This window comes from Pan troglodytes, chromosome 6 (genome assembly GCF_028858775.2).
Source record: "Pan troglodytes isolate AG18354 chromosome 6, NHGRI_mPanTro3-v2.0_pri, whole genome shotgun sequence".
In the NCBI taxonomy this organism is placed as follows: domain Eukaryota; kingdom Metazoa; phylum Chordata; class Mammalia; order Primates; family Hominidae; genus Pan; species Pan troglodytes.
In genome coordinates this window covers 129,909,529-129,937,196 of record NC_072404.2, presented here as the reverse complement: position 1 = coordinate 129,937,196, position 27,668 = coordinate 129,909,529, and the positions used below count along the sequence as shown (strand labels likewise).

The following is a 27,668-nucleotide window of genomic DNA, read 5'->3' as shown; positions in this document are numbered from 1 at the left end:
ACTATATGTGAAAATACATGACTTATATGTTTCAAGATTTCTTAAGAATGCAGGTAGAATCTATGCTCAATAGAAACATGAAGTTGCTTTATTTAAAAATTCTTGAATGGAGACTTGAGGATTACTATCCATTTCCAAGGATAACTGCTATGTGAATTGGGCCACATAAACAATTTTCACCAAATATTACAGTCCAAAGTGACAAGTTACACTCTAGTGGCAGAATGTTTAAAAGGCCTTGGTATATTTATATGACAACTTGAAGAACATGGAACAGCAATTTTGTTCTAAAATATGTGTTGAATCAACCCATTATCTACGTCCATTTATTTTCTGCATATCAACACTCCCTCATCAAATTATTCCTAAAAGTTCAAGAAAAGTATAGTGGTGTTAAAGCCTTTATATATTTAAGGTAGTCAACTCACAGAAACTGTGAAATGTGTATCTAGTGAAACATAACTGAATTGAGAACAAAAGAAGAGAAAATCAACTAATTACATCTGTATCTTAACATTAGTTGTATCTTGATTATCTGCACCAATGGAAGGGATTGGCTATAGAAAATCACATACAATCTATTTAGTGGGACTGGGTCCATGGCCTTGTGCCTGGTAGCTGAATTTCTAATTGCCCAGTGTAACTTACTGCAAATGTGTTGTGAGGATGCCCATCACCAGAAGAGTGGCCACAGATACATAATTTTGTTTCTGGAAGCAATTCCTAGGTTAAACAAAGAGAATCAGGAGTTGGCTTTTTTTTCAATCTTAAGGCTTCTGCTAATAACGTACATTATCATTTTTAAAAATCTTTTTTGGAATTATTATCTTGGTAGGTCAAAATAGGGAAGAATATTCCATCATCGTCTCACAGTTAACCAGTATAGATTTTTAAAATAGAAATAATTTGGCAGATGGGAAGTTGAATATTTGGATCATAATAAATTAACCCATAACCAAAAAATCCACTGATTATGTACCATGATACTGCTGTAGGAACCTTACTTCCCACTTGTAAGCTAAGAATCATACATACTCCTATATATTTAAATGACACTGCAATTTTGGTGTATGGGATGTTATTTGTTCTTAAAATGTAATCATCAATAATTTTGAAAAAGCAAACCTCTGACTTGTAATCAATTGTAACCAGTACAAATGAACATAAATCCTGTCCTACCATGTCATGTGAGAACAATCACAATAATTTATTTAAATTAACTGCTGTGGTTATGCATTATTATATAAAAATTATTGCCACTAAAATGTATCTAAGACTATGCAACCAACATCCATAATATCTGTTAAAACCTGTTGAATTGTACCATTTGCATTGAAAACTACTCTATATACTCAAATGTATAGTTTGCATTTTTATCTGTAAAAGCAAAGTGATTATTTATTGATAAATGACATAGAATGTCATTTTTTACCTAAGTAGCATTAGACATTTCAAAGATTTTGTCTGAAGGGCAAAAGGATTACACTGCATTTGAATAGACCATGTGACAACACATCCTTAGACTTCATGTATGATATGAAAGGATGATCCCCATTCATAAGATACACAAGGGAAATTATAACTATACCAGAAAAGAAGAAAAGCAAGGAGGGATGTGTTAAGGGTGTCAGGGAGTATTTGTAGTGGTTTGATGCATGTAAATATTACATCTTATAAATAATTCTTTTCAAATACATCTACGAAGTTCAGAGGTTATGTTTAAGAAATGGATTGTATATGCTTTACATGACTACATGCCATTTTCTTGAAGATAAGAGCAACATTAATTCAAACAGGAAAAATGGCTTCCAAAATATCCTTTTCCCTCTGTTTCTTAGGAAGAAGTATGTCACCTGATGCTAGCAGATGAAGACTGGGGGAAAATGTTCAAGTTATATTTTGCTGTCAGAATTCAACAAATACATTTTCATCTAAATTATTTTGTCAACAGCCTTGTGCTACTCTTGCTAACCTTATTTGGCACCAGTGCATAATTAGATACACAGGGGTGTGACTCCAATTGAAGGTGTTGGCATTGTAGCACTCTGTGAAAATATTAACTATGAGGTTAAATCCAATTTTCTCTTCTTTAATTAAATGCACATGGTACTAATGAGGTAACCTACTGTTCCTTGATAGCACTAATTAGCTAAGAGGAGAGTACACTCTCACACTGCAATTTAAACCTAAAAATAAGGTTGAAATATGCTAATTGCAGGCAATTTAAAACAGTACAAGTTGAAGAACTAGTCATAATAAGAGAAACTGACTGCTTTACAGCTAGGCAGCTGTAACTTTCGTTAAAATCAAAACAAGCCACACGATTTTTGGACTGCTATTTAACAAGGTCATAAGCATCCTTAAAAAATGAAATGCTATTCCATACCATAACAATAAACCAGACTAACACTAATAAAGCCCACAGATAGACACTCATTTACATAAAAATAAGTGATTGTCACAATAACTCCAAATCTGCTGTGACACTGTTTATATTTAATACTGAAAATTAAACTCTATAAATAAGCAACACCATCTTAAATTATTTCACAAGCACCTATGTTAAATAAAATATCATAATTTGTGTCTCCAGCATTAACAAAACATGTTGGGATCCTGGAGTTTTGTCATCCCAGTCAGGTCAGAAGGTGATACAAGAATAAGTCTCACTCCTGGAGGAGTACATAAACAGGAAATATTGAGATAATGTACAAGTACAGTAATAAAAATAAACAAAAATACTATGGAATAAAAGCATACAGTTAATGCTACTGATCCCTTAAATGTAACCATCCCTTAAATGGTAATTTAAGGGATACAGGTGCCAAAATATTAGAAGGATTTCATTAAAAAAGAGGTTTTCATTAGAATTTGTCTAGTTTTGTAGCTTTGGGATGGAAGCTGCCTGAGGCTTCACCGTGAGAATGTTCCCCATTTTTAGCTCAACTGACTCAGAAACATAATTTCATAAACCTAACCATATTTCAAACATATCTTCTTTAGTTACTATCTCAAATATTTCCCAAATTTTAACAAAACGATAACCTTGACAAAAAAACAAAACAAAACAACCCTCCCCCCCCAAAAAAAACCACAAGACCATGAAGAACCTTTTGATTCATCAACAATGATATATTTGGATTGGTACACAGTATATACTCATTATTTTTCGATTCCCTAAAATCTATGATATATCTTATTTTTATCAACCAGAAACACTGACTAACCAAAACACTCCTATCAAATCATTCCTGCTACCATAGAGATAAATAAAGCATATTAAAATGATACTGTCATTAATCTATCCATAGGAACAAGAGACACAGAACTGCCCCCGACACTGAGGGCTCATAGTGACATTTCTCTGTCCCTGTCACTCTGCATGCAAAATTATGAAACATAACAGTTAAACAATCAATAAAAATAAAGAGTTAAAAGGCAAAATTTGTGAAAAGAGAAAGTCAAATTAATCTAAACTTTACTGAAGAACAATAACTTAGAAGTAAAATAATCTATTGAAAGGCAAATGCTTTTAAGTAACTCTCAATAGTTTCTGCAACTGAAAGTATGTGAGAATAAACTTTGCACTATCATTAGCCCATCATCATATCTTGCCAACAGGTTTGGTTGAAGAAATTGTGCTTTGAAAACCCCACCCAGTTTCTTCTCATGGCTTCCCTAAAGCTTTCTATGACAGGCAGAGACAGAATGTTGGTAAGAGATGCAATAAAACTCTGATCAACCATGTTTTAACAGAACCATGAAGCCGCAGGTTTGTAAAGAAGTAGCAAGACGAATAAAATCAGACAGTCATTTAGAAATGGATCTCCTGGAGGCAACCTGACATAACTCCAGCAAATCACAGGGAAACACAATGTGAACGGATATTTTAAGTGTTTGCATCTGTTTCTAATAAGCACCAAAGAATCTTTTAACAGTGAAAAGGCCAGACAATGTACTGGAATGGACTTTCAACATTAACTTCAGAAGGAATCTATTCTTCAATTAAATGTGAATCATTGTAATTTTTCTTTTAAAACAATAAAGAGTAAGTCATTTAGTGCTGAACATAAGAATGCTGGCTCTGGAGATAGTCTGCTGAGCTTCAGATCTTACACTTACTAGTGGTGTGACCTTGAGCAAAATACTTAGCTTCTCCTGTCCTCTCTCTCTAGACAGAGGATAATAAGTAACATCATCATAGGGTTATTAAATATGTTCAATTGTAAAGTAATTAGAACAGTGCTGATACCCATATACTTAATATTTATTAGCTATATACTTATTTGTTAGCTGTCATTATTGCTTCAAAATAGTACTCAATTTTCAGATAAAAAGAATTATTGTTTCTACTATGTATAAAATGCTATTACTATTATAAAGGTTACAAAAATTCCCAAGACATTTTATCTGTCTTCAACCTAGCAGTAGACTTCATGATACATACTAAAGACTCTCCTATATGAGTAAAGAAATATTTTTTTCCTTTTAGAAACCTGGTGCAGCAAAGCAAGACGTTAATATAGGTGTGTTCATATTTAGTGATAAGGTGAAATGACTTGTAAGAAAAATAATATTTTTTGCAAGGTTGATGAAGTGTAATTTTCATACAAAAATATATAATATATACATGGTATTAATATTATATATTGATCTTTCCTAACAAATGAAAATATTTTAAATTATTTAATATAACTTGTTTCTTGAGGTTGGTTGAAAGGACCCTCAAATTTTTCTTTAACATGTTTAAAACTTTAGTGTCTTATAATATTTAGGATAAAATAATATCTGAATGGAATAGTGGTTGTCTTAGTACATTTATGTTGCTATAAAGGAATACATGAGGCTGAGTAATTTATAAGGAAAAGAGGTTTATTTGGCTTATAGTTCTGCACGCTGTACAAGAAGCATGGTGCTGGCATCTGCATCTGGTGAGGGCCTCAAGTGGCTCCCACTCATAGCAGAAGGGGAAGGGGAAACACGTGTGTAGAAATCACGTGGTGAGAGAGGAAACAAGAGGGAAGGAGGTGCCAGACTCTTTTTCACAACCAGCTCTGTGGGAACTAGTAGAGTGAGAGATCACTCACCATCACAAGGATGGCACCAAGACATTCATGAGGAATCCACTCTCATGACCCAAACACCTCCCGTGAGGCCCCACCTCCAACACTGGGGGCCAAATTTCAACATGAGATTTGGAGGAAAAATATCCAAGCTATAGGAGTGGTCTACATTTTAAAAGTGCAAAAATGAAAACATCAATGTTCAGCTAGTCAAGAAGTATGAACATTCTTCACGTTATAAAACAAATAAAACTTTAAAACAATAGCAAAAATAAATGGTTGATTTGCCTTTCTGCCCCTCCAACTGTTTTGTTGTGTTTGCTGATTTGATGGCTTGTTTTTAGGACATCCATCATATCTGATGGAAACTGTCCCAGGGACAATGTAGCTATTGGGTTGTGCCAGGATAACACATTTTAGCTTTGCAAATTCATACAACTTCATCCTTCTCCAGTCCATTTCTGAAAAACAAATTTTAAACTGCCTAGGTCAGACAGAGAAGATGAAGAAAAGAGAAACCATACTTGAAAACTGTCTTGAGTATTCCACAAGACAAGCGGATCACAGAAGTTGTTCTCTTGTTTGGAGTCAGTCAACAAGAACCACAGATTATGTATCTCAGAGGACCAAATCTAAGTAAGTGCATGCCTAAAAAATTTTCATTCTTTATTCTGATATAGTTAGCCTTGTCTTACTTTCTTTTGTGACACAGACTCCAAGACCTGTACAACATTGAGAAGATGGTGGTGTGGACTGAGGAAGGAAAGGAAGTCCAGGGAGATAAAATTATTTGTAAAAAGTTATGCTTTTATTTACTTATTTTGAGGCTACTGTGTATCACATATCTGACTATACAGGTTCCCAAACTTGAGCATGTAAAATAATCTTTGGAGAAGCTTGTTATGATTGCATATTCCAGGCTACTTTCCTAGAGATTCAGATTCATAAGATCTGGTATAGCGTCCAGGGATATGCATTTTAACAAGCATCTTGATTATTGTAGTTTAGAAGGTCTATGATCATACTTTGAGAAATATTGCCCTCTGTTCAGGATATTTGCATGACAGGTATTTTTTCCTTCTTTTAGTCCATTATTCACTTAGTCAACACTTTTCAGTACCTACTATGAGCTATAAACTATATTAGCCATGTGGATATAAAGGTGAATGAAAATGGTCCCTCCATCCAAAAGAGATTGGAAAATAAAAAAAGTCTTGTAAATTAGGATACAACAACATAAGTGCCATTTGCACGGACTCCTGATTTTTTTTTGTTTTTCTTTTTTGTATCTGAACCTCTGGCAATCTGATAAAATCTAGAATAGCCTTCTCAGAAAAAAAAAATTGGTTGCATACAATAAAATAAGGCATTAGAAAAAAGAGAATTATATTGAGATTAGTTCTCAAAATATTTAAAAAGCTACATTTGTGAAATATTAATGTTATTTATTAATGAATTAATAAGATATAATAGCATATTTAATGAATTAATAAGATATAACAACCACCACAATTTTGAGTAAAGGGCACAAATAACATTTCTAGATTTTTTTTTTTTTTTGACAGGGCCTTGCTCTGTTGCCAAGGCTGGAGTGCAGTGGAGCAATCTTGGCTCACTGCAGCATCCACCACTTAGGATCAAGTAATCCTCTCACCTCAGTCTCCTGAGTAGCTGGGACTACAAGTGCATACCACCATGCTCACCTAATTTTCTTTGATTTTTGTAGGGACAGGGTCTCACTATATACTCCAGGCTGGTCTTGAACTCCTGGGCTCAAGTGATCCTCCCACCTTGGCCTCCCAAAGTGCTGAGATTATAGGTATGAGCCACTACACCTGGTCATATTTCTAGACATTTTTTATCAACTGTGATGAGATAGGAATATTTTTATAATTTCTATCACTGACAATGTCACAGATACTGTTAACAATACTGTGGTGTGTTGCCTACATTCCTAATAGAAGAATATGTTGAGTTTCAATTGGGAATAAAAATAAGAATACTTTTTCTTCCATTAAAGTTCATAAACCTCCTGAATTCTATCCATGGATCTTAAGTTTTAAAGCCCCTGTATTAGAGAGAAATACATTGTTGAAGACCTAAAAAGTACAGTTTGACCATATTGAAAGAAGGCATTTTCTAGCTGGCTCCCAAGAAATGAGTAGGAATTCATTGCTTGGGAAAAAGAAGTAAAAAAAAACAGAAAGGGAGAATGCAAAAGGTTTAGGATTATGCCGACAATATGTGATAGTTTTGGTAGGAGTATGCTATAAATGGGGCCAGCTGCTGAGAGACAAGGCTAGAAAGATTAGGACTATGAAGAGTTTTGCAGATCAGGAATTAGTAGTGTTTTTTTTTTTTTACAAGTAGAAAGCATGAGGGTGTGGGTTCAGACTGGAATTGGCTGGCAGCCTAAGATTCCCAAAGATTCATTAGACAGTTACTTCTGGTAAGTGCCAAAGCAGTAGCAGTTACATGAAAAAAGGATACCCAATTTGAGGACTAGCTAACTTCTAAGGATTTGACGACCAGCTGAGTGACTGAGAGAGTAAAGGATAAGGGACGTTGGAAGCAGACTGTGATGCCACTAGAAAGAGAGTAGAAACAAAGACGGTTTTTCAAGAATGATAGAGAATTTGGTTCATTTGGAAAGAGTAAATGAGAAGTTGACTACTGAACATCTAGGTATGTGTTTCTGGAAGACTTCTGGCTATACAAGACTTAAGTTCAGGTGACAAGACAAGAAATATAAAGACCTGAGAATCAGCAACTTATGTAGTGGTAATACCACAGGGAGTGGATAAGTTCTGGCAGTGAGGTCATCTAAAGGAGTAGTTCTCAGCCCACCTTGTGGGTCAGCATCACACGCAGAGCTCTGTATATACAATGATGGTGGCATTCAACTTCCTGATTTAACTGGGCTTGGTGGAGACCAGGCATTTTAACAAATAAACATCCCAAGTAATGACAATATGCAGCCAGAGTTTTTGGACCACTGATATAAAAGTTAACAAAAAAAGTTGTAGGCAGGAGATGGGGGAAAGACAACAAAACACAAAGAAGAGGAATGTTAAGAGAAGTTGTATCAAAAGTCTCAAATGTTTTGACAGGATCTACTAAGGTAAGAACTGAATTCAACTCTCTGAAGTGGTCAGTCATATTCAATAGAAGTATTTCAGAAAGGTAGTGATGTGGTTTGGCTATGTCCCTACCCAAATCTCATCTTGAATTGTAGTTCCCTTAATCCCCATGTGTCATGGGAGGGACCTGGTGGGAGGTAATTGAATCATGGGGGCAGGTATTTCCCATACTGTTCTCATGACAGTGAATAAGTCTCAAGAGATCTGATGGTTTTATAAAAGGGAGTGTCCCTGCACATGCTCTCTTGCCTGCTGCTATGTAAGGTGCGCCTTTACTCCTCCTCTTCCTTCTACCATGATTGTGAGGCCTCCCCAGCCATGTGGAACTGTGAGTCCATTAAATCTCTTTTTCTTTGTAAGTTACCCAGTCTCAGGTATGTCTTTACTAGCAGCGTGAGAACAGAGTAATACAGGTAGTAAGGAAATAAAACAAGGTATAATGTGTCAAAAAAGGAATGGAAGATAAGTGTAAACAATTCTTTCTAATGGCCTAATGATGAAGAAAAAAAAAAGGGTTAAGATAATTGTCTGATATAAAACTAATATGGACATATGAATGTGATTTTGTTTAATTGGTTTTTGTTTTTAAAGGTGGGAAGGGAAGGCACACAGAGAAATGGGAGACTGAAGACATAGGAATGAAGATGTGCAGCTGACAAGACAAGGTTCTGGAAGAGGTGGAAAGGGTAGGTATCATGCACAGGAAGAGAAATTGGCCTTGGAGAGAAATCTCATTATGATACAAAGGGATATAATCAGAGATGCTAATATAAGTTTGTTTTGGGAGTACAGATGAGAGAGGCAGAGGGAGTTCTTGCCTGGTGGCCTCTAAATTTTTTCTCTGAAGTAGGAGGTGAAGTCACTGACAACAGGGAAACAGGTGTGACTTAAGTGCTTTAAGGGTACAGTGAAGGCTAGAAACTGATGCAGGGAGAGAGGCAGAGTAAGGTGTCTAGAGACTTGTGAAACAATTGCTAAACATCAGTGAACACTAGCCTAAAGTCAGAGAACCAATACTGCCTGATATTGTGATTCTCTATAGGAATACTCAGTAGCTTGCTTAGGAGTAGGAATAAGAAAAGCCACAGCTTGGGAAATGGAAGAACAAATGCTGCAGCAGGGTCAGAAAGGATGATTCAGAATAGTGAAAGTGTTTAAGGTCATCCTTAATCATGGGATACAACAGGATCAGGAAGAAGTCCAGGTGGGTGGAGGTGGTGGTGGGCTATATGTGGGAATAACAAGAGAGTATGGTGCAAGAGAACATAGTGCGCACAATGGGAATTCCTTAGGTCCACCAATTCAAAGTGATTTTAAAGAACCGGTCCAAGTTAGACATGGTGGCCCATGTCTGTAATCCCAGCACTCTGGGAAGCTGAGGTAGGAGAATGACTTGAGCCCAGGAGTTAGAAGCTGCTGTAAACTATGATCATGCTACTGCACTCCAGCATGGGCTATAGAGAAAGACCATGTCTCAAAAAACAAACAAACAAACAAAACCCACCACCAAAAACAACAAAAAAGATAGGTCCAAGGTCATGGAGAACATTTTTAAAGGAATCGATTCATGAATGTTTATAATTTTTATGCTTGTTTTCTTCATGGATTAGTGTAAAGTTTTAAAAGCAGTATATTTTCTTTTACCTGGTAAGTACATGCGTGACAGGTGCCATTCATTGCTAACAAACTCAGCATGAAGATCCAAATTTACAAAATTAAATAAGAGATTACTATTTCCTTAAGAGAAGAAATTATTCAAATTAAAAGAGTAGTTTAGACAGTATTTATTTAAATAAAAGGCAAACTTCTTTAAAATACATTTGATTTTTTAATAATCTTCAGGAAGATACTGCATAGATTGAGGTCTAATTGCATAAATTAGTGAGTCTTCACACGCAAATACATTACTTGGTGCTATTGTCCAGTAGTTTTCTATTGTCTTGAGTTTCCTTGGTGTTGAAAGAGTAAAATTCTTCGAGAAAAAAAAAATTGATATCAAAACAAGGCTACAGTCTAGTAGCAAACCAACTCAAAGTTAACATAGACGAAATCTGTTGATATTGCCTACCCAGCATATACTTCTCTATTTGTTAATAGCACCATTTTTTTCTTTGGGGACTACCTTAATTCTGTACCCAATTACATGCAAATTGGTGGGACCAGCCCAAGGGCGGGTGATACAAGTTAGGCCAATTAAATTCCCTCTCCCAAGAACTTGATTTTTGAGGTATGTGACATGTGCATAATAAACAACAGGATTTCATCGAATCCAGTGACAGGTATGCAAGCAGCCTATTAGATTCTGCTCTGCTTTTTGCTCCGAGACCAGATTTTTGCTTAGCTTTGCCTTGTATTTTGTAAGCAACTCTATATCCTTTGAATAAAGTCTACTATTATTTTTTAAAGATCTCTGTGACTTGAAATCAAAGTTAAAATTAACAAGATAAATTTAATATACATATTTCAGTCAATAATCATACTGTCAAAATTAGGATTAAATGTTAATAGCTTTTTGGACGAATTTTGGGTTACAATCCATTTATATGGAACAGACCAAAGATAAGACTAAAAGTCATGATCTTGCCCTCATTTTTCATTGTTTGCAAACTTAAGTGAAGTAATTAAAAATTGCTATTATAATTTCAGTTCTTTTTTTTGGCGGAGGCGGGGGAACAGGGTCTTGCTCTGTCACCCAGGCTGGTGTGCAGTGGCACAATCTCAACTCACTGCAACTGCTGCCTCCTGAGCTCAAGCAATTCTTGTGCCTCTGCCTCCCAAGTAGTTGAGATTACAGGTGTGTGCCACCATGCCTGGCTAATTTTTTAGTATTTTTAGTATTTTTAACATTTTTAGGTTTCCCTATGTTGGCCAGGCTGGTCTCAAACTCCTGGCCTCAGGGGATCCACCCGCCTCTGCATCCCAAAGTGCTGGGATTACAGGTGTGAGACACTGCACCTGGCCATAATTTCACTTTTATAAATATATTCTTCCATCCCTAAAATATCAGCTTGTATAATCAGACTTTACATTGTACAAAGCACAACTTAATATGTAAAAACGGCAAAATAAAACTTGGGGTTAAATACAAGATAGCAACACAGCACAGTTTATTAATGAGTGTTTGCATATTTTATTTTTATCATAATTTAACACTATATACTCATTCCACTTTTCGTCTTTAATGGATTCTAAATTTAAAATAACACTTTTCTTTTTATTAAAAGAAAGGCTAGCTTAACAAAGAAAGTTTAGTGACAGCCACTGTCCCAATGCAGATACCATAGGTATTTGAAGGATTTGAGATTTTAAAGTACTTTATATTAACCCATTAAATCCATTGGCGTTCCTAAAGTAAGATTTTAAATTAATTTTAAAATGAGATTTTTTTTTTTTTAGATGGAATCTTGCTCTGTCGCCCAGGCTGGAGTGCAGTGGCACGATATTGATATTGGCTCACTGCAAGCTCTGCCTGCCAGGTTCACGCCATTCTCCTGACTCAGCCTCCTGAGTAGCTGGGACTACAGGCGCCGGCCACCACGCCTGGCTAATTTTTTTGTAGTGTTTTTTTAGTAGAGACGGGGTTTCACCGTGTTAGCCAGTATGGTCTCGATCTCCTGACCTCGTGATCTGCCCGCCTTGGCCTCCCAAAGTGCTGGGATTACAGGTGTGAGCCACCGTGCCCAGCCAAAATAAGATAGTTTAAGATTAAAAAGGAATTAACAAGAGTTACAGAATATAACAGTGTCAAGTTCAGATTTTTCACCCTGTTTTTAGTCAATCCCCTTCTTTTTCACTTCAAAAAGCTGCTATCATAGCTGGCACTAATTGGCACCCTTGTTAGAAATCGCAGTAGAGAAGCCAATAATAGAAAGAGAATATGGACACCTCTTATCCAGAATCCAGGCTGTCTCCACAGATAGGTGAGGCTGAAATCAAGGAAAGGGCAGATGACATGGCTGTTGTCTGTGAGCAGGCTAAGATCTACACCTGTTCACTGTGTACATATACAACTTGAATTTGCAGGAATGCTAATCAAGTATCTTTCATGTGTCTAAAGTCACTGAAAAACAAAAGATGTGCATAGTGCTCCTGTAAGTGATATAGTTATTATATTTTGAGAGAGCATGAGGGCAGCAGTCAACAGGTGCTTCTGACATGAGATATCCCTGCAGAGTACTTATGGACTATTGCATTTTTGTTTACTTGTATGCATGTTTGCTTTATTCAAGAGTTTAAGCGTTTTTGAAAAAAAAAATAGGTAGCTGGATTTCTTATGAACATTTGGAGAGTGAAAGAAAAAAATTTAACATATATAATAATTATTTAATAGACAAAACAAACAGATTTAATGTATACATTGCCATCTCAGTTCTGTGGGACACTACAGAACACCAACCACTAGGTTAAGAATCAGCTGCAAAGTCAAGTAGGAGCCACTAACCTCAAGAATGCACAGACAAATCAGGAAGGCAAACTATTAGTGATGAGTTTCATATTAAGTATTATACTATGACAGACGTATGCACTGGTGAAAAGGAAGCATAGAGAAAGGGTTCTTATAGGGCAGATGAGATAATAAAGGACTCTAGGTAAGAATAAACGGACATTAGTATACAAATGGAGACGGGGTGGGGTAAAGATGAAGAACATTTAAGACTAAAGAAGTAGACATCATAAAGGCTTGAAGATGTCTGACCCCCTGATGTATTCTGAGAAGCAGAGACAGTCCCATAAAGTCAAACAAATTAATTTTAGGGAAGAAGGGTGGTAGGGTAGGGTTGGGGACAGAAAGAGAAGCAAAAACCAGGTCTTCAAGAGCCCCATATAAAGCAAAGTGGCTTTTGTGAACTTCAGATTTCTCATTTTTGTGTACATCACCTGTCTTTTCTCTTGGAGGATAAATGAAAGTTCAAATACATAAAAAGATTTCTGACATATCTGGAGTCCTATTAGTGTTATCCTCAAGAAGTAACTATGAAGAATGCAGAATGAGACAAGATACTGTTTTAAATAAAGATTTAATGGTAATTTCTTGATGGCAAGCAATAACTTTTTGTTTCTATAAACTCTACCTCCTCTTTCTTCCAATTGATATCCTATGACTTCATACGTGTTTTATTACTTAATATTCTTTCTTAGATTCCTCAAATACACTAGTAATCTCTAGTATATTAAAAGTCAGGGCTGGGTGCAGCGCCTCACACCTGTAATCCCAGCACTTTGGGAGGCCAAGGTGGGTGGATCACGAGGTCAGGAGTTCAAGACCAGCCTGGCCAAGATGGTGAAACCCCATCTCTACTAAAAATACAAAAATTAGCCAGGTGTGGTGGTGGGCACCTGTAATCCCAGCTACTTGGGAGGCTGACACAGAGAACTGCTTGAACCCGGGAGGCGGAGGTTACAGTGAGCTGAGATCGGGCCACTGCACACCAGCCTGGGCGACAGAGCAGGACTCCATCTCTAAATAAATAAATAAATAAATAAATAAATAAATAAATAAATAAAGTCAGTTCAGTGTCAAAATTCTTGTTGCAAAATTCTGCTTTTGAGAACAGAAGAGTACTACAATATAACTTATCTGAATTGCATTGCCATTAGAGATACAAAAATAAACTTTGTAGTACCAAGCATAAAGTAAGAAAATAATTTGACATGGTAGTACATTTTCATTTGTAGGAAAGTTTTGTGATAAACTGAATAAGAAAATTTTGAAAACAGACAATCTTAACTCAATTTTATAATGCAGCAGTAATTAGGAAGTGAAATCGACATTTTAAAATTTGGGAGTCGGAAAAAAAATACTTCTTATTACATTTAACATGAATATTGCCCCTTCCTTTCCTATTTAGAGCATTCAGAGCATAATTTCACAGATGATATATATTTGTCTTAATGCGATTTTCAGACTACATCTAATGGAAAATGCCTGGTTAGGATTAAGAGACATAGTACAGATGTAAAACTACATTTGCATGCAATTATTTCTAAAACAAATGCCAGGGTACAGAATCTACTGAAATGGCTTTCAGGATGGCTGGCACAACATATTAAACCAGCTTCCAATCTCTGAGTAAGTCTATATTCTGAATATTTCAAATCAAGACACTGAGCACAGAACAACCTTAGATTTTCCACCTTGACTCATTGTCCAACAACGTATGAAAACAGGGTTTGAGCCCAAGAATTTAATGTAGAGATTTATTAATTTTTAAGCAAAAGTCTTTCTTGCTTAATGTAAAAACTGTATTTTACATATTAATTTCAACAAATGAAAAATAAAATTACTAAAAGAAGGAAAATAATATAGTAGGCAGAATAAAACAGCATAGTAACAGAGTAGATGTATTATATAGCATTTAGCTTGTTTTACAGTTTTTTCAAAAAACAATACAAAAGATCTTTAAAGTTACTAATTTTTTCTTAATAGAAATCTCACTGTAGCTGATATTCTTAATAGAGATATACTTTTAAGCAATAAACTAGAAAACACTATTCAAAATAATTCTGAAGTGCATTTGTTATGAACTTAATCAGAAAGCTTATCAGCATCAATAAATGCTGTGCTTATATAGGGTATTATGCTTTCATAGAAGAACTGACCATGGATGTCCTCAGAGTTTGTGGATGAGGCAAACCCTTTAATTACTTTTTGGTGGTCTTTTCCATTGGAATGTATTTTTGGATTAGAACTTGATTCAATGAATGAAGCATGAAGATTCACTGCAATATCTATTATATGTAAAGGAAAACACTATCATATTACAATTTTTTTCCAAATTCACAAAGTACCAGCATCTCTTTTACTGTATGCTTTACTCCTTAGGGGGGAGCAATTCAGATTATGATCACCCCTAGGAATGTATGCAGGGACTGGAGGATGTGGTAGTTCTTTTTCTGATCCCTGCAGGGGAAGCAGCAGCAGCCCTTGGATCAGCTTCTGCTTATCTGGTGTTGGTCTCAGTGGCAGCTCCTTTTCTTGCCAATAAGGATAAATGAGGAATAGAGACTGCATGTAGCATATACAGAAGCTTATCTTGTTGGCATCTCTGATTATGATTTGGTCCCTATAAGCCTCTTACCCCTCCTCATTTTGATGTGATGTAGAGGGAGGAAACCTGGAGGAAGAGGACTAGTGATTTAAAAACTAAAACTCCAGCAAAAAACTTCTTACCATTTGACATGATAATTCTCATGATGCCAAGAAAACTACAGTAGTAGTAGTCCATCACTGCCATTTGCTTTTTCTTTCATATTAAAAGTTATTTCATATATTGCTGAGTAAACATCTAATTTCATTACCAAGTCCACTGCCATGTCAACAGTGGTTCCTGACAGGTAGAGATGAGGGAGGTATAGAAGACAAGGGAATAAAGAGATTCAGAGTCATTCCTGTAGAATCTTCTATTCGTAGTGATGATGGAGATCCCCTCCATGGTGGAGCCATGTAACTTTCATCCCTTTCTTTTCTCTATCTTTTTGTTTGTTTTTTTGGTTTGTTTGTTTTTGAGACAGTCTTGCTCTGTTGCCCAGGCTGGAGTGCAGTGGTGTATCCTTGGCTCACTGTAACCTCCACCTCCTGGGTTCAAGCGACTCTCCTGCCTCAGGCTCCCGAGTAGCTGGGATGACAGGCATGTAACACCACACCTGGCTAATTTTTGTATTTTTAGTAGAGACGGGGTTTCACCATGTTGGTCAGGCTGGTCTCGAACTCCTGACCTCAGGTGATCTGCCCACCTCAGTCTCCCAAAGTGCTGAGATTACAGGCATGAGCCACTGTGCCCAGCCCCTTTGCTCTATCTTAACCACAAAACAATATGCCTGGGTTTCATAAAATGAAGACATTCAAGAAAAGATAATATTCACATGTAATACCTTGTCATCACCTTGTCATTACTTTGATCTCATTTTCTAAAAATGAAAATGAAAAACCTGAACAGCAACTAAGAGGCACTATATTATCAGTAACAAAGGAGTAAAAGGCACATGGTTTCGAATCAGACTGACTTGAATTCACTTCCAGCTCAAACTACCAGCTACTTGACTGTAGATAATGTAATTTAACCTTTCTAAGCCTCAGGTGCCTATTCTGTGAAATGAAAGAGCATAAATAAACACATTACCAGGTACACAAAGTAAGCACTAAATATACGCTACCAAAGCAAATTAAAATTATAAATGCTTCAGGATCTCTGTTTTGTTCGAGAAAAAAGTATTTAAAAAGTAATGGGAACATCTGACTTGTGAAACCTCTCTGGTTGATTCCTTGGTCTTCTTTTTCGCTGGCCCTAGTCATGCATGTAGATATGATGACTCATACTACTTGTCATTAAAGAGCCTAGAAGACTAGCCAGGGACTAAGAGGAAGCCCTTTTTTAGATACAGGTGTCTGAACCCTGACATTAGGCAATCACAAAATCATCAAACAGATATGTGGATGAACTAGTAGTAAAAGGCAAAACACCAAAATTAGAATTTAAGCATTTTTAACATTAAAATACTATTGAAAGTAACTAGATGCTATGAAAAAAAAATAGTATTAAAATAAATGTAATGCAATTTCTGGAAAGAACTTAATTTATTGACAGTTTAGATCTATAAAGATGAAAAGCTAATATGAGTTCTAAATTAGAAAATATGTTAGGAGATCAAAAGCTATCATTGTAATCACTACCTACCACAATAAAAGAAAATAATAGTCCAGAATCAACTTAAATTTTCAAAAAATCATAATGATTATACCCATACTAAAAATAATACAGAATTGTCATTTTTACATATAAATAAGTTTACTGGGAAAGAAAATGTCAAATTTTAGAACTGTGTTACTGTCTATTAGAAATTACTCATTTCTAAGGCAGAACCAAGTTTCATTAGCCAATAGCTGCTCTGAAGAATGAAGCTAATTTACATTTAAAATAGGAGTACAGTCTACTCTTTAAAAGCACAATGGTAAACACACCAATTTGACAATTACATTAATATGAGTATTTGCATAATCTGTTTTCTACACCTGTTCTTAATTTGAAGCAGCTGCAAGACAAATCATATCACACTAATCTGAAAGGGCATTTGGATGTTCCAAACAGTAATCCATACATCTAATGTTTCGATGATATTTTATTTTTTAAATGTTTCCTGACCCTAAAAATGGTAAAAATTTTTAGAAGCCATATTTAAAATTTGGTTAATATTAAAGAGGAATAAGCATAATACCAAATAATGCTATCCCTTACATTTTTGGTATCCTCTGTTATTGACATAATAATACAGATTTTTATTTCTAGAGGTTTTTAAGTAACATGTATTTTGTTTATATGAAAATGATTTAAAAGCACAATAAAAATATACCTAGAAAACATCAATAAGGAATGCAATCAGAGGATCAATAGCAAATCCATTAATGAAGAACAGAGCAAAATTCTATAGATTATCTGAAAATGTGTTTGCAGCATAGATCATTGTGGTATCTTTTTGATATTTCCTTTTTCAAAACTGGATTCCATTTATGTTTAGCAAATATTTCAAAACTTAATAAACAGAACTTTACTTTCATCTTTCAAAGGATCCAGCTTGTTTTTATGTGTATTCAAACACATCCTCAGAGCTATCAAAAGGAAGTCAGTTTATTATTGTTACATATTCTTCTAGTTCATATACTTAAATTATTCAGCTAGATTCTAGCTGGTGGAATATAAGATGTAATCTGTCAACAAAACTGTCTCTCTTTAATCTTCTATTGTGAAAAGAAAATGAAGTTATAGATTTCTAAAAATGTTATTTATTTCTTGAAAAATTAATGAGAGCATGTACATTAATGAACTGGAGCAACAAAGGAAGTCAATGTGTTTAAGTGATGTTGAAGTCTGAAGAGGTAAACATTAAATGGCTGAATTCTTAGTTCAGTATTTCATTCAGAATTTTATTTTTACAAGAGCTCACATAGTATGTGAAAAATAAAATACTAAACAAAATAATTGAAGTTTACATTTCTAAGACATTTTCATGTATATTATGCAGCAATCCTCATCACGTAAGAGAAAACTGAGGCTCAGGAGAGTTAAAGAACTTGCCAAGTGCTCGCATTTTGTAACAGGTTAAGACTTGGGTATCCTAACTCCAGCTCTATATTCGTTTCCATAACTCACTGATGTTTGTTTGAATGAAGAGCAGCTATTATGATAAATAAATAGGATCAAGGGTTTTTCCTAAAATACTTTGTCAGTTTTTTTTTAATTTCACAGTATCTAAAATGCTTCCACACATGGCTTCAAACATACTAGGGAAATACTGTTTGAAAAGTGACTGTGAGAGAGAACTATTTTCTATTTAGATAAATGTATTGCAATCTCTTACCAAGAACAGACTGGTTACTCTAGGAGTATAAAAACAATTTTTATTACTATATAATTTAGGTGATAAAGCTAAGTTATAGTGATTGTGAGAAAAGCAATTTTCACAGTCCTGACCTCTATATAATTATATTTCTAAATATTCCTTATTTTATTTTTCTTCATTAAAAACCTTACATATATAATTGAACACACAGAAAAGTACTCTAAACAGATAAGCTGGCATGTCACAGGGGTATGTGGAACATAATGGAATAAAGTATGTAATGAATATGGACATTGTATTATATCCAACAACAAATTTCACTTTTTCTCCGAGTATCAGAACATTTTAACCTGAATAAATGAGTAATAAACTTCCAACTTTTAAAATAATCTTGCTTCTTCTTGTTTTTGCTGATAAGGGGAAAACTAACTCATTATCAAAGTTAAAACTTTTGGCATATAACACATAAAAAAGGATAATTTTTTGTAAATATATGTTACTGAGAAGGTATACTCTTTTACTATAATAAATCATTGAGATAACAAAATTTTAGAGCTTGAGTCATGTCTTCCCAGTTGACAGAAAAAGGCAATGAGGCGATAGAACCGAACTGCCCTCCTGAAGTTCATACAGTCAGTAAATGGTGGAGTCAAACCTTGAACCCAGTGCCTCTCCCAAATAGCACAGAGGCTGATCTCTTACCTTTATTATAAAGCATGAAGGGAATACCAGCAGGTCATTTAAAACATGTTCTTGCTTTTCCATGGTCCTAAAGTAAGCTATACCCTAAACATCAATCTCACATTTAAAAATAGCTACAAAATATGAAACTACCTACATTTCTAGCCTGGCATGATGATCCCTTATGAATGTACACACAAATTCTGATAACATCAATGTAAAATATGTGTTAACAGTATCAGTGGGAGGTTGAAATTCAAGTGAATTTCAATTCTTCATAGTTTTCTGTATTGCCTGAATTATTTTTGAAAGCACATATTGTTTTGTTAATCACTAGAAATAAGGCTATTTTCAAATAGAACAAAGAACAGTAGTTATAAATATTTGTCATAAAACGTACTCTTAGATACCTTTGCTAGTATGAGGGTCCACCTTACAAGTATTCTGATTTTTCTCATGTTAAAACAGCACCTATTACTCCACTGTTAGTCTCAGTAATGAAGAAAAATAAATACCTGCCACTCTTAGCATGATAATCTTTTTAATGTAAAAAAATTATTAAAATACTTTTCTACATTTTTCTCTCTCTTTTTTAAAAAAATATCTGGTAACCCTTTTGTGATACTCTCCCATTTTCCTTTTAATCACCTCTAATCATATTACTTACCTCAGACTTGTTTTCATACTTAAATATCCCTTTTAAATTCTGGAACTCAGACCTAAATAAGTTTTAAAGAACCACAAACAAAGCCTCTGGAGGCAGAAAAATGAAGACTAGCTTATTCTGCTCATCTGTAAGTGATGGGTAATTCACTAAACACAAAAAAGAGAAACCCAATTTATTCCATAGAACACTCTAAAAAGCCATAACTGTCAAGCAGTTTTTTTTTTAACCTCAAACCACGAGTTTTGTTTAAAATGGCTTAGAAGAATGGTTATTATTCTGAATTTTTATCTAGCCAGATTGTCAACTCCCTGAGGATAGGAACATCTTTGAATCCCCTATGGTACCTGGTGTCTGCCTGGCAAAGTGTCTAAGATACCGAGGGCATTTAGTCATGTTTCTTTGATGGATTGATTGAGAATATAAATTCTAATACATGGAAATACTGTAAAACAGTTTTGCAAATCATGCTGCTGTTTTGTGTGTAGTTTGTGGTTTTTCCTCTGGAGCATGATAATCATTTGTTTCACATGAAATTCTGTGGATTAGCTTTTCAATTTATTTCTACAATTCTCCTGAACTCTCTTTCTAGTACATAAATATCTACTTGTATGGAATATCAAGCAAAAAGGTAGAAAAAAAAGATGTATTAGCCACTTCTGCTTTAGTCTAGCAGTATTGGAAATTATTGTATGGAAACGCCAAATAACATAACCATATCAAACATTTACATAATTATTTCTTATTTGGTTCTCAAAAAATATTGCTTACTATCAATTATTCTTAGAACAGATGTTTCTTTTAAAGTAATTTGCATTAGCATGATACTGTAAATTGAGGCTATTTTGACTCTTTAGTGATGGTGACATACATCTTAGCACTGAGTAACCCATTTATCAGTGCTCCATCAAGAACTTTACCATAATGCACATTGCTTCCAACAAGTTCTGATGCCCTCAAGGAACCAGAAATCACTAGAGTGTATCAGAGTCTCATGCATATGTATATGTATTTCTGTACTTCATTGAATAACTTCAATGTTCTAGCATTTAACAAAGGGGTTGCAATATGGAGCTTGAAGACCAGATTAAACAGTGGGCTGATTTTTTGTTTGTTTTTGACTTGTGCAATGAAAGAAAGAAAGAGAGAGAGAAAAGGTGGGAGAGAGGGAGGTAGGAAGAAAGAAATACCTCCTTCAAAAGAAAGATGAGGCCGGGTGCGGTGGCTCACGCCTGTAATCCCAGCACTTTGGGAGGCCGAGGCAGGTGGATCACGAGGTCAAGAGATCGAGACCATCCTGGCTAACACGGTGAAACCCCGTCTCTACTAAAAATACAAAAATTAGCCGGGCGTGGTGGAGGGCGCCTGTAGTCCCAGCTACTCAGGAGGCTGAGGCGGGAGAATGGCGTCAACCCAGGAGGCGGAGCTTGCAGTGAGCCGAGATCGCACCACTGCACTCCAGCCTGGGCGACAGAGCGAGACTCAATCTCAAAAAAAAAAAAAGAAAAGAAAGGAAGATGAGCTCTCAATGTACAACATATTTCCCTCTCCTCATTACCTTGCACCCAGTCTACCATATACCTGCCTTGGTATTAAGAGTTTAACTTACTGGCCTATGAGACACAAAATGCCTTACTGCAAATAAATATTAAAATTAAAGTTAGAAGGAACCACATAAAAGAAAAACTGATAAAATCAGGTAGACAAACCTTTCATAACAGTTTTGCTACAGAGAATAAAAATGATGTCGTTATTGGCCTATTTTGTTTTCCACATTTATAATGTATTTCTCTAAAGAAAGGTTTATTATACTATTTTTTTTAATTTGAAAGACAAAATCCAATGGCACAAATTCCACAAACCACAAGTTTAAAAAAGATGGACTAAGTTCATTTTAATTTCATCCTGGATAATTACTGGAAAGCATGCAAGACCTATTATGAGAGGTCTGATTATTAAAAATCATTATGCATTTACAGCATCTCAGGGCCAAACCAATGACTAATTCTTATTCTCATGGTGCCCTGGATGAAGTGATGACAAACATGTCCAAGAATAATCCTGGTTTGGCTGGGCAGAGTCACATATAGCATAGAGACTTCACATTCTTCCTCCATCCTCCAGAATGGGGCAGCCTTCAATAAGATGTCAGCCTTTACAGAATAAAATATTTCTGCCCTTCCTGTCCTCCTTCTATTCCCCCAAACCAAGAATTCCCAAGGATATGATTCATTTATTTCAAATACACCCTGAAAAGGGTGGGGGAAAAAAGAGACCTTGTAATCGGACAGAACTGAAGTTTGACCCTAGGTACTTGGGAAATGTACTAAAACTTTCTGGCTCTCAGATTCTTCAAAAGGAATATATGGACAGTACCAATCAATTCTGGGGTTTATGTGGGAACAAAATGAATGATCACTGGGGCAAAGTATCTGGAACGTAGAACACAGCAGTATGTGTCAATGGAAGTTTGGGGTAAGAGAAAGCAAGGTTTCCTTGAACCTTCTTCTAGGTACCCCAAAAGTATCAATTTTTGCAGTATAGGTGGTTATAGTAATTGCTGCAGGAAATACAGAGAATTTATGGAACATGTGTTACTTCACTGCAGCTGGGAGGAATGTTAAGACTTTCTGAAGTGTTCCAATGATACCAGAATCTAATATGTAATAGCTAAATGAAACATTTTTCTGCTCTGAACTTGTTTAAAATTCATCTTCTATGATTTTTTCCCCACCCTTCAAAAAACATTTGCTTCTCTACTTGCAAAATATGCAAACGTTTCATTTAGTTAAACTATCCAGTGTTTGTTCCACTGCTTACATATGTTCCATCAGAATCCCTCATCAGCACTGCCAACATTCAGCAGTAACTTCCTGGAGGGAAAGAATCATCTTTGCATAGTTTACTTTGTATTGTTCTTTACCTAGTGCTGAGTATATACTGAGTCTTTAATAACATTTTAAGTATAAATAAAAATATTAAAACTTAAAACCCTATAACCCACTGAACTTTAGTCACATTAATACACAGGTTTGCATATTTCTAAATTTTCCTAGGAAAAAAACAAAATTTATTTCACTAAAGTATTTCAAGTCATAACATCTCTTTTCACATATCCCTAGGGTCCCATGAGTCAGTACTAATATATTTGGTAAACTATTGGTTGCAGAAGTTGCTAGATGTTTGCCCCAAAATTCATCCTTCTATTTTTCTCTACCAAAAGAGCCCCAACTTTGTTCAATGTGACAAAGTGCCTGACTAAACATGATCAGCTTCATAGACTCAGTTGAAGTGATGGGTATTCATATGATATTGTTCAGGATGGTGAAAGAGAAACAGAAGTCACTGTTTGAGGCTTCTGAGAAAGCTGGTTATTAAAGGGGACAGCTGCAGCTGGTCTGCACCTATTTTTATTTTGCCCTTTCTGTTTTGTCATTCCCTTCTTTTTGCCTAAAACATGGGCATAATGCTTGGAGGAAGGAGAGTTATCTTGTGGCCATGAAGACAAAAGCTACATAGGGGCAGAGCAGGAAGCTAGCTAAAAGGAACCTTGGTCCTCTGTCTCATCCTTGAGCAGTTGTACCAGTCAGCTCTGGACTACTTGTCTATGGAGTTCATGTTTCGTGACAAAGATAAAATCTATAATCCTAAATAGAGTAGCTAATAAACTTCATAGTAAATTTAGATAATATTTTAGTGGAAACATATATAATTCATGTGGCTGAGGCAATAGATATAATTAAATCATAAAAATTATATACCAATAAATCGTGTAGGAAGTATAGTTTCTTGATATTTGAGAAACCCTCACATCATCTTACTTGTAATCACATATATTTCTTTTTTGTTTGTTTGTTTGTTTGTTTTTTTTGAGACGACGTCTCCCTCTGTTGCCCAGGCTGGAGTGCAGTGGCATGATCTCAACTCACTGCAACCTCCGCCTCCCGGGTTTGAGAAATTCTCCTGTCTAAGCCTCCCAAGGTGCTGGGATTACAGGCACGTGCCACCACGCCCAGATAATTTTTTGTAATTTTTTAGTAGAGACGGGGTTTCACCGTGTTATTCAGGATGGTCTTGATCTCCTGACCTCGTGACCCGCCCGCCTCGGCCTCCCAAACTGTTGTGATTACAGGCGTGAGCCACAGCCCTGGGCCAATCACATATATTTCTAATACCATTTTCTCAAGCAGGTATCTCACTTCCGGTTCCCTAGTGCAAGTATCATTGATACGTAGTGGCATTAGAAACATGATTAATATAGAGCAATGAGGAGTATATTTTGTTCAGAAAATAGGTAGGAAGTAAGGGATTTATTGTAAGCAAACAATGTGTGTATAAAATTCATAAAACAGAAGATAGAATCAAAGAAGAAAATATTTAGATAAAGATAAAAAAGAATCAATTGTTATTGCTAAAAAAGTATGTTTTATGCTATCTAGCCAAGAAAAGGAATCATTAGAAATAGTATTTCATAAAGAGCCTGCCTAACGGAAGCAGACAAAGTAGTAATATGAGAGTTGGATAATGTGACCGGAATCATGTCTTCTAATGATATTCATATCTGCTTCTAAGTTTTTTTCTACAAAAACAGATAACCTGATAAATCATCATACTTTAATACTTGTTTCATCAGTTGAATGGAAGTGATACTGTAGTCTTATAGGACAGAGAAGGAGCAATACAGTTTGCAAAATCCAATTCAATTTGGCAAGAATTTTATTTAGCATCTACCATGTGTCAAGCATTGTGGTAAGAAGTGAAGTTATAAACATGAATAAAATGCAATCTCTGACATGAAACGATTTAGAGTCTGCGATTGAGCTAGAGAAGTAATCAGATAACTGTAATAAAATATGGTATAATCTATCTTTGTAACTAGTATATTTGGGATAATAAAATAAAAATGCAATTCTGGATATTCACTTGTGTGAGGAGGGATCTTTTTTTTCTTTTTGATGCATCAGAGAAGACTCCAGGGATTAGGGGCCTCAAAGTATGTATAGGAGTTTGCCAATCAGATAAGGGGTGTTGGAATGACCTTCTAAACAGATGAGAAGCAGGAACAAAAACAAGTTGGTATCAAAGTTTGCATAGTTAATGATGCCCTGCAAAATGCCTGGCATATGTAAAACAACCTATTCATTTGTGAATGAATGAATGAATGAATGAATAAATGAACAAATAAATAGTATGTTTGGAGAGCAGTAAGGATTAAGTCATGGTTGTAATGTATCAGGTGTATGATGGTGCATAGCACCAGTCTATGAAAAGCCTTTTGTGACATGCTGGGGTTGAAGAACAGGGCAATTTTTACATGATTAGGGCAGAGGAATATGACACTAACAGATCAGAAGGGCTTAATGGCTGGAGTCTACACAATGGCGTCAGGAAAAGCTGATGAAAACATTGGACTGGGTAAGGAAAAACAAATAACTTCACTTTGGAATATGTTGATCTAGGTTGAGATGCCCCAGTAAGAAAGTGAAAAAACACATCTGGAGCCTAGGAGAAAAGAGGGGCTTGATAGAGTTATATACAAACACTGGTCTATAGACTCAACAAATTTATGGAAAACCTATGATGGGCCAGATAGTGGAAATGTGAAGATGAATAAGGCACAGTCTTGGCCCTCAAGAAGCTTATAGTAATTATGATTCGGTGTTATACATATAAGAATAGATGCATTAACAAGACATATAAGTAATATATGGAAGGGAATAATTAATTCCACATAGTGTGTGTGTGCTGGTGAGGATGGGGAGGATATTAAAGGAGACTTCACCAAGTAGTTGACACACAATTGAAATTTAAAAGATGCAAAAAAGATTTCTAGATGAAAAGGTGAAGAAAGCCCTATTGAGAAAAAAGAAGGGAAGGCCAGCTGCATGGAGACATGAACCGATGTTTGAGTAACTATAAGTAGTTTGATATTGCAGCTCATATAACATGTAATAACCAGGTAATGGACAATGAGATCAGAGTGCCAGAGCCATTGCAGCAGACAACTATCAATCTATTGATTGATACTATACAATCCATCTTTTCTTAAGGTTTCTAATACCAAAGGGAAGCCCATTGAGCGTAGCAGATATATACTGAGGAGTTTAGGATGCAGATATTATTTTTAAAAATTAAAGATAAGAAGGGAATGAGTTCATTACTGAAGATTTTACATAAGAAATCATAATAGTAAAAATAAAATTCTGACAATATTGTTGGAAATGATCCTGAAAAGGCTGATCAGAGAGAGACATCTCAAGAAACCTGCTCAGAATCCTTTTTAATTAGTTCAGATTTAGACAATAAATATATAAACAAACAAAAGTTAGTGCTGGGCTGAGATTCAATAACTGCTGCATCTGGAAGTAACCTGAAGTATCACTAGTTCAGCCTTTTCATTGCAAGGGTTGGACAACTGAATCCCGGAGAGAGAAAATCATATAGTATATTAATAGAATTTGGGGTTCACTGTTTTCTTGTTCCAAAAGAGAATAGTTCAGGGTTCCTATATACTACTCTGTAGGCCAGCTGTATTGTAAGCCAACTGTATTGTATCTCCTGGAGAGTTTTAAATATCTTTATTTCCAAAGATTCCATCCCTCATTCCTCAATTTTAATTCAGTAGTCTGGGATAGACCCAAGATCTCCATTTTTATAAGACTTGCAAGTAATTTTTTAGACTTGAAAATGAATTGTATAAACATCCTCTAAGACTGTGTATGGCAGTGGTGATTGTTATTGATTAAGGAAAATAAATTCTCCTGAAATGAAGGAAAACTTCAAATGATGGCCATGATTTTGAGAAACTATAATTTTAGTCATAGTTGAATCACCAGTTAATATGTTTTAAATGCTGGATTCTATGGGAAGAAGGTAGAATGTAGAGAGAATAATTTTGTCTTTTATGTTTGTTTGCTTTTACAGAGATATTCTATCCAAGAATTTGCTACAGTCTTTCTGTGAGACAACAGATTTCTTCATGTCAGCACATCATAATGTTCAATGTGTTCCTTGGTTTGTCACTTGAGAACGTGCAGTAGCACTAGCAGTAGAAGATGTCAAGGTGGCAGCTTTTACAGCAATGTAAGTGTCAGCATTAAAAGTGTAAGAATTTATATACTATGCAAAGGAATTTTCTGTGTATTTTGTGTTATCAAAATGCTTAACTATTAGGTATTAAAGGTTCTGTGTCTATACTGATAAAATTTAAAACTGTAAAAATAGGCACAATCAAATGACAAACTTAAAAACCAAAATACTTTTAGCCACAGCTTGATGTGATTCAAGACCTTTAACTGGATTTAGACAGAGGCTCTCTAACTGGGTGGGGGCAGGGTGGGGGCGCATAAAATCCTTAGTTCAGAATCCCTGAACCAAACTAGGAAACAATGAATGGCCATTAAAGTCTCTACTGATTTACTCAATATTTGTGAGAGGTCTCTTCACACTCAAGACACGGCCTTTCCCTATTCCCTTAAAAAGCATGCTAGAGGCTGGGTGCTGTGGCTCATGACTATAACCCTGACACTTGGGAGGCTGAGGCAGAAGAATCACTTGAGCCCAGGATTTAGAGCCCAGCCTGGGCAACATAGTGAGACTTTGTCTCTATTAAGAAAAAGAAAATGAAGAAGAAAAAGAAAAAAACATGCTAGGCAACTTTTACTCTGAAGGAACATTTCCCGGTAATTAATTGATGCCAGTGGAGATTTACAATTAAGGAGGATAAAAATTTTAAGACAGGGAACTTCTCTCAAGTCTTCAATAAAATAACAAGGAAAGTAGGGG

General features: G+C 35.4%; 1 protein-coding gene across 21 annotated transcripts in view; it reads right to left on the bottom strand.

The window, feature by feature from the left end:
* The window catches only part of FOXP2 (forkhead box P2), a 604,165-nt gene that overhangs the window by 121,702 nt on the left and 454,795 nt on the right, over positions 1-27,668 (bottom strand). For 11 of the 21 annotated variants that reach the window (XM_063813769.1, XM_054687043.2, XM_054687049.2 and 8 more), the window contains one exon: positions 649-723. The exons of the other annotated variants lie outside the window; for them this stretch is intronic. In XM_063813769.1, coding sequence (XP_063669839.1) covers positions 649-723 — 75 coding nt within the window. The remainder of the gene's footprint in view (positions 1-648; positions 724-27,668) is intronic. 21 annotated transcript variants of the gene reach the window in all.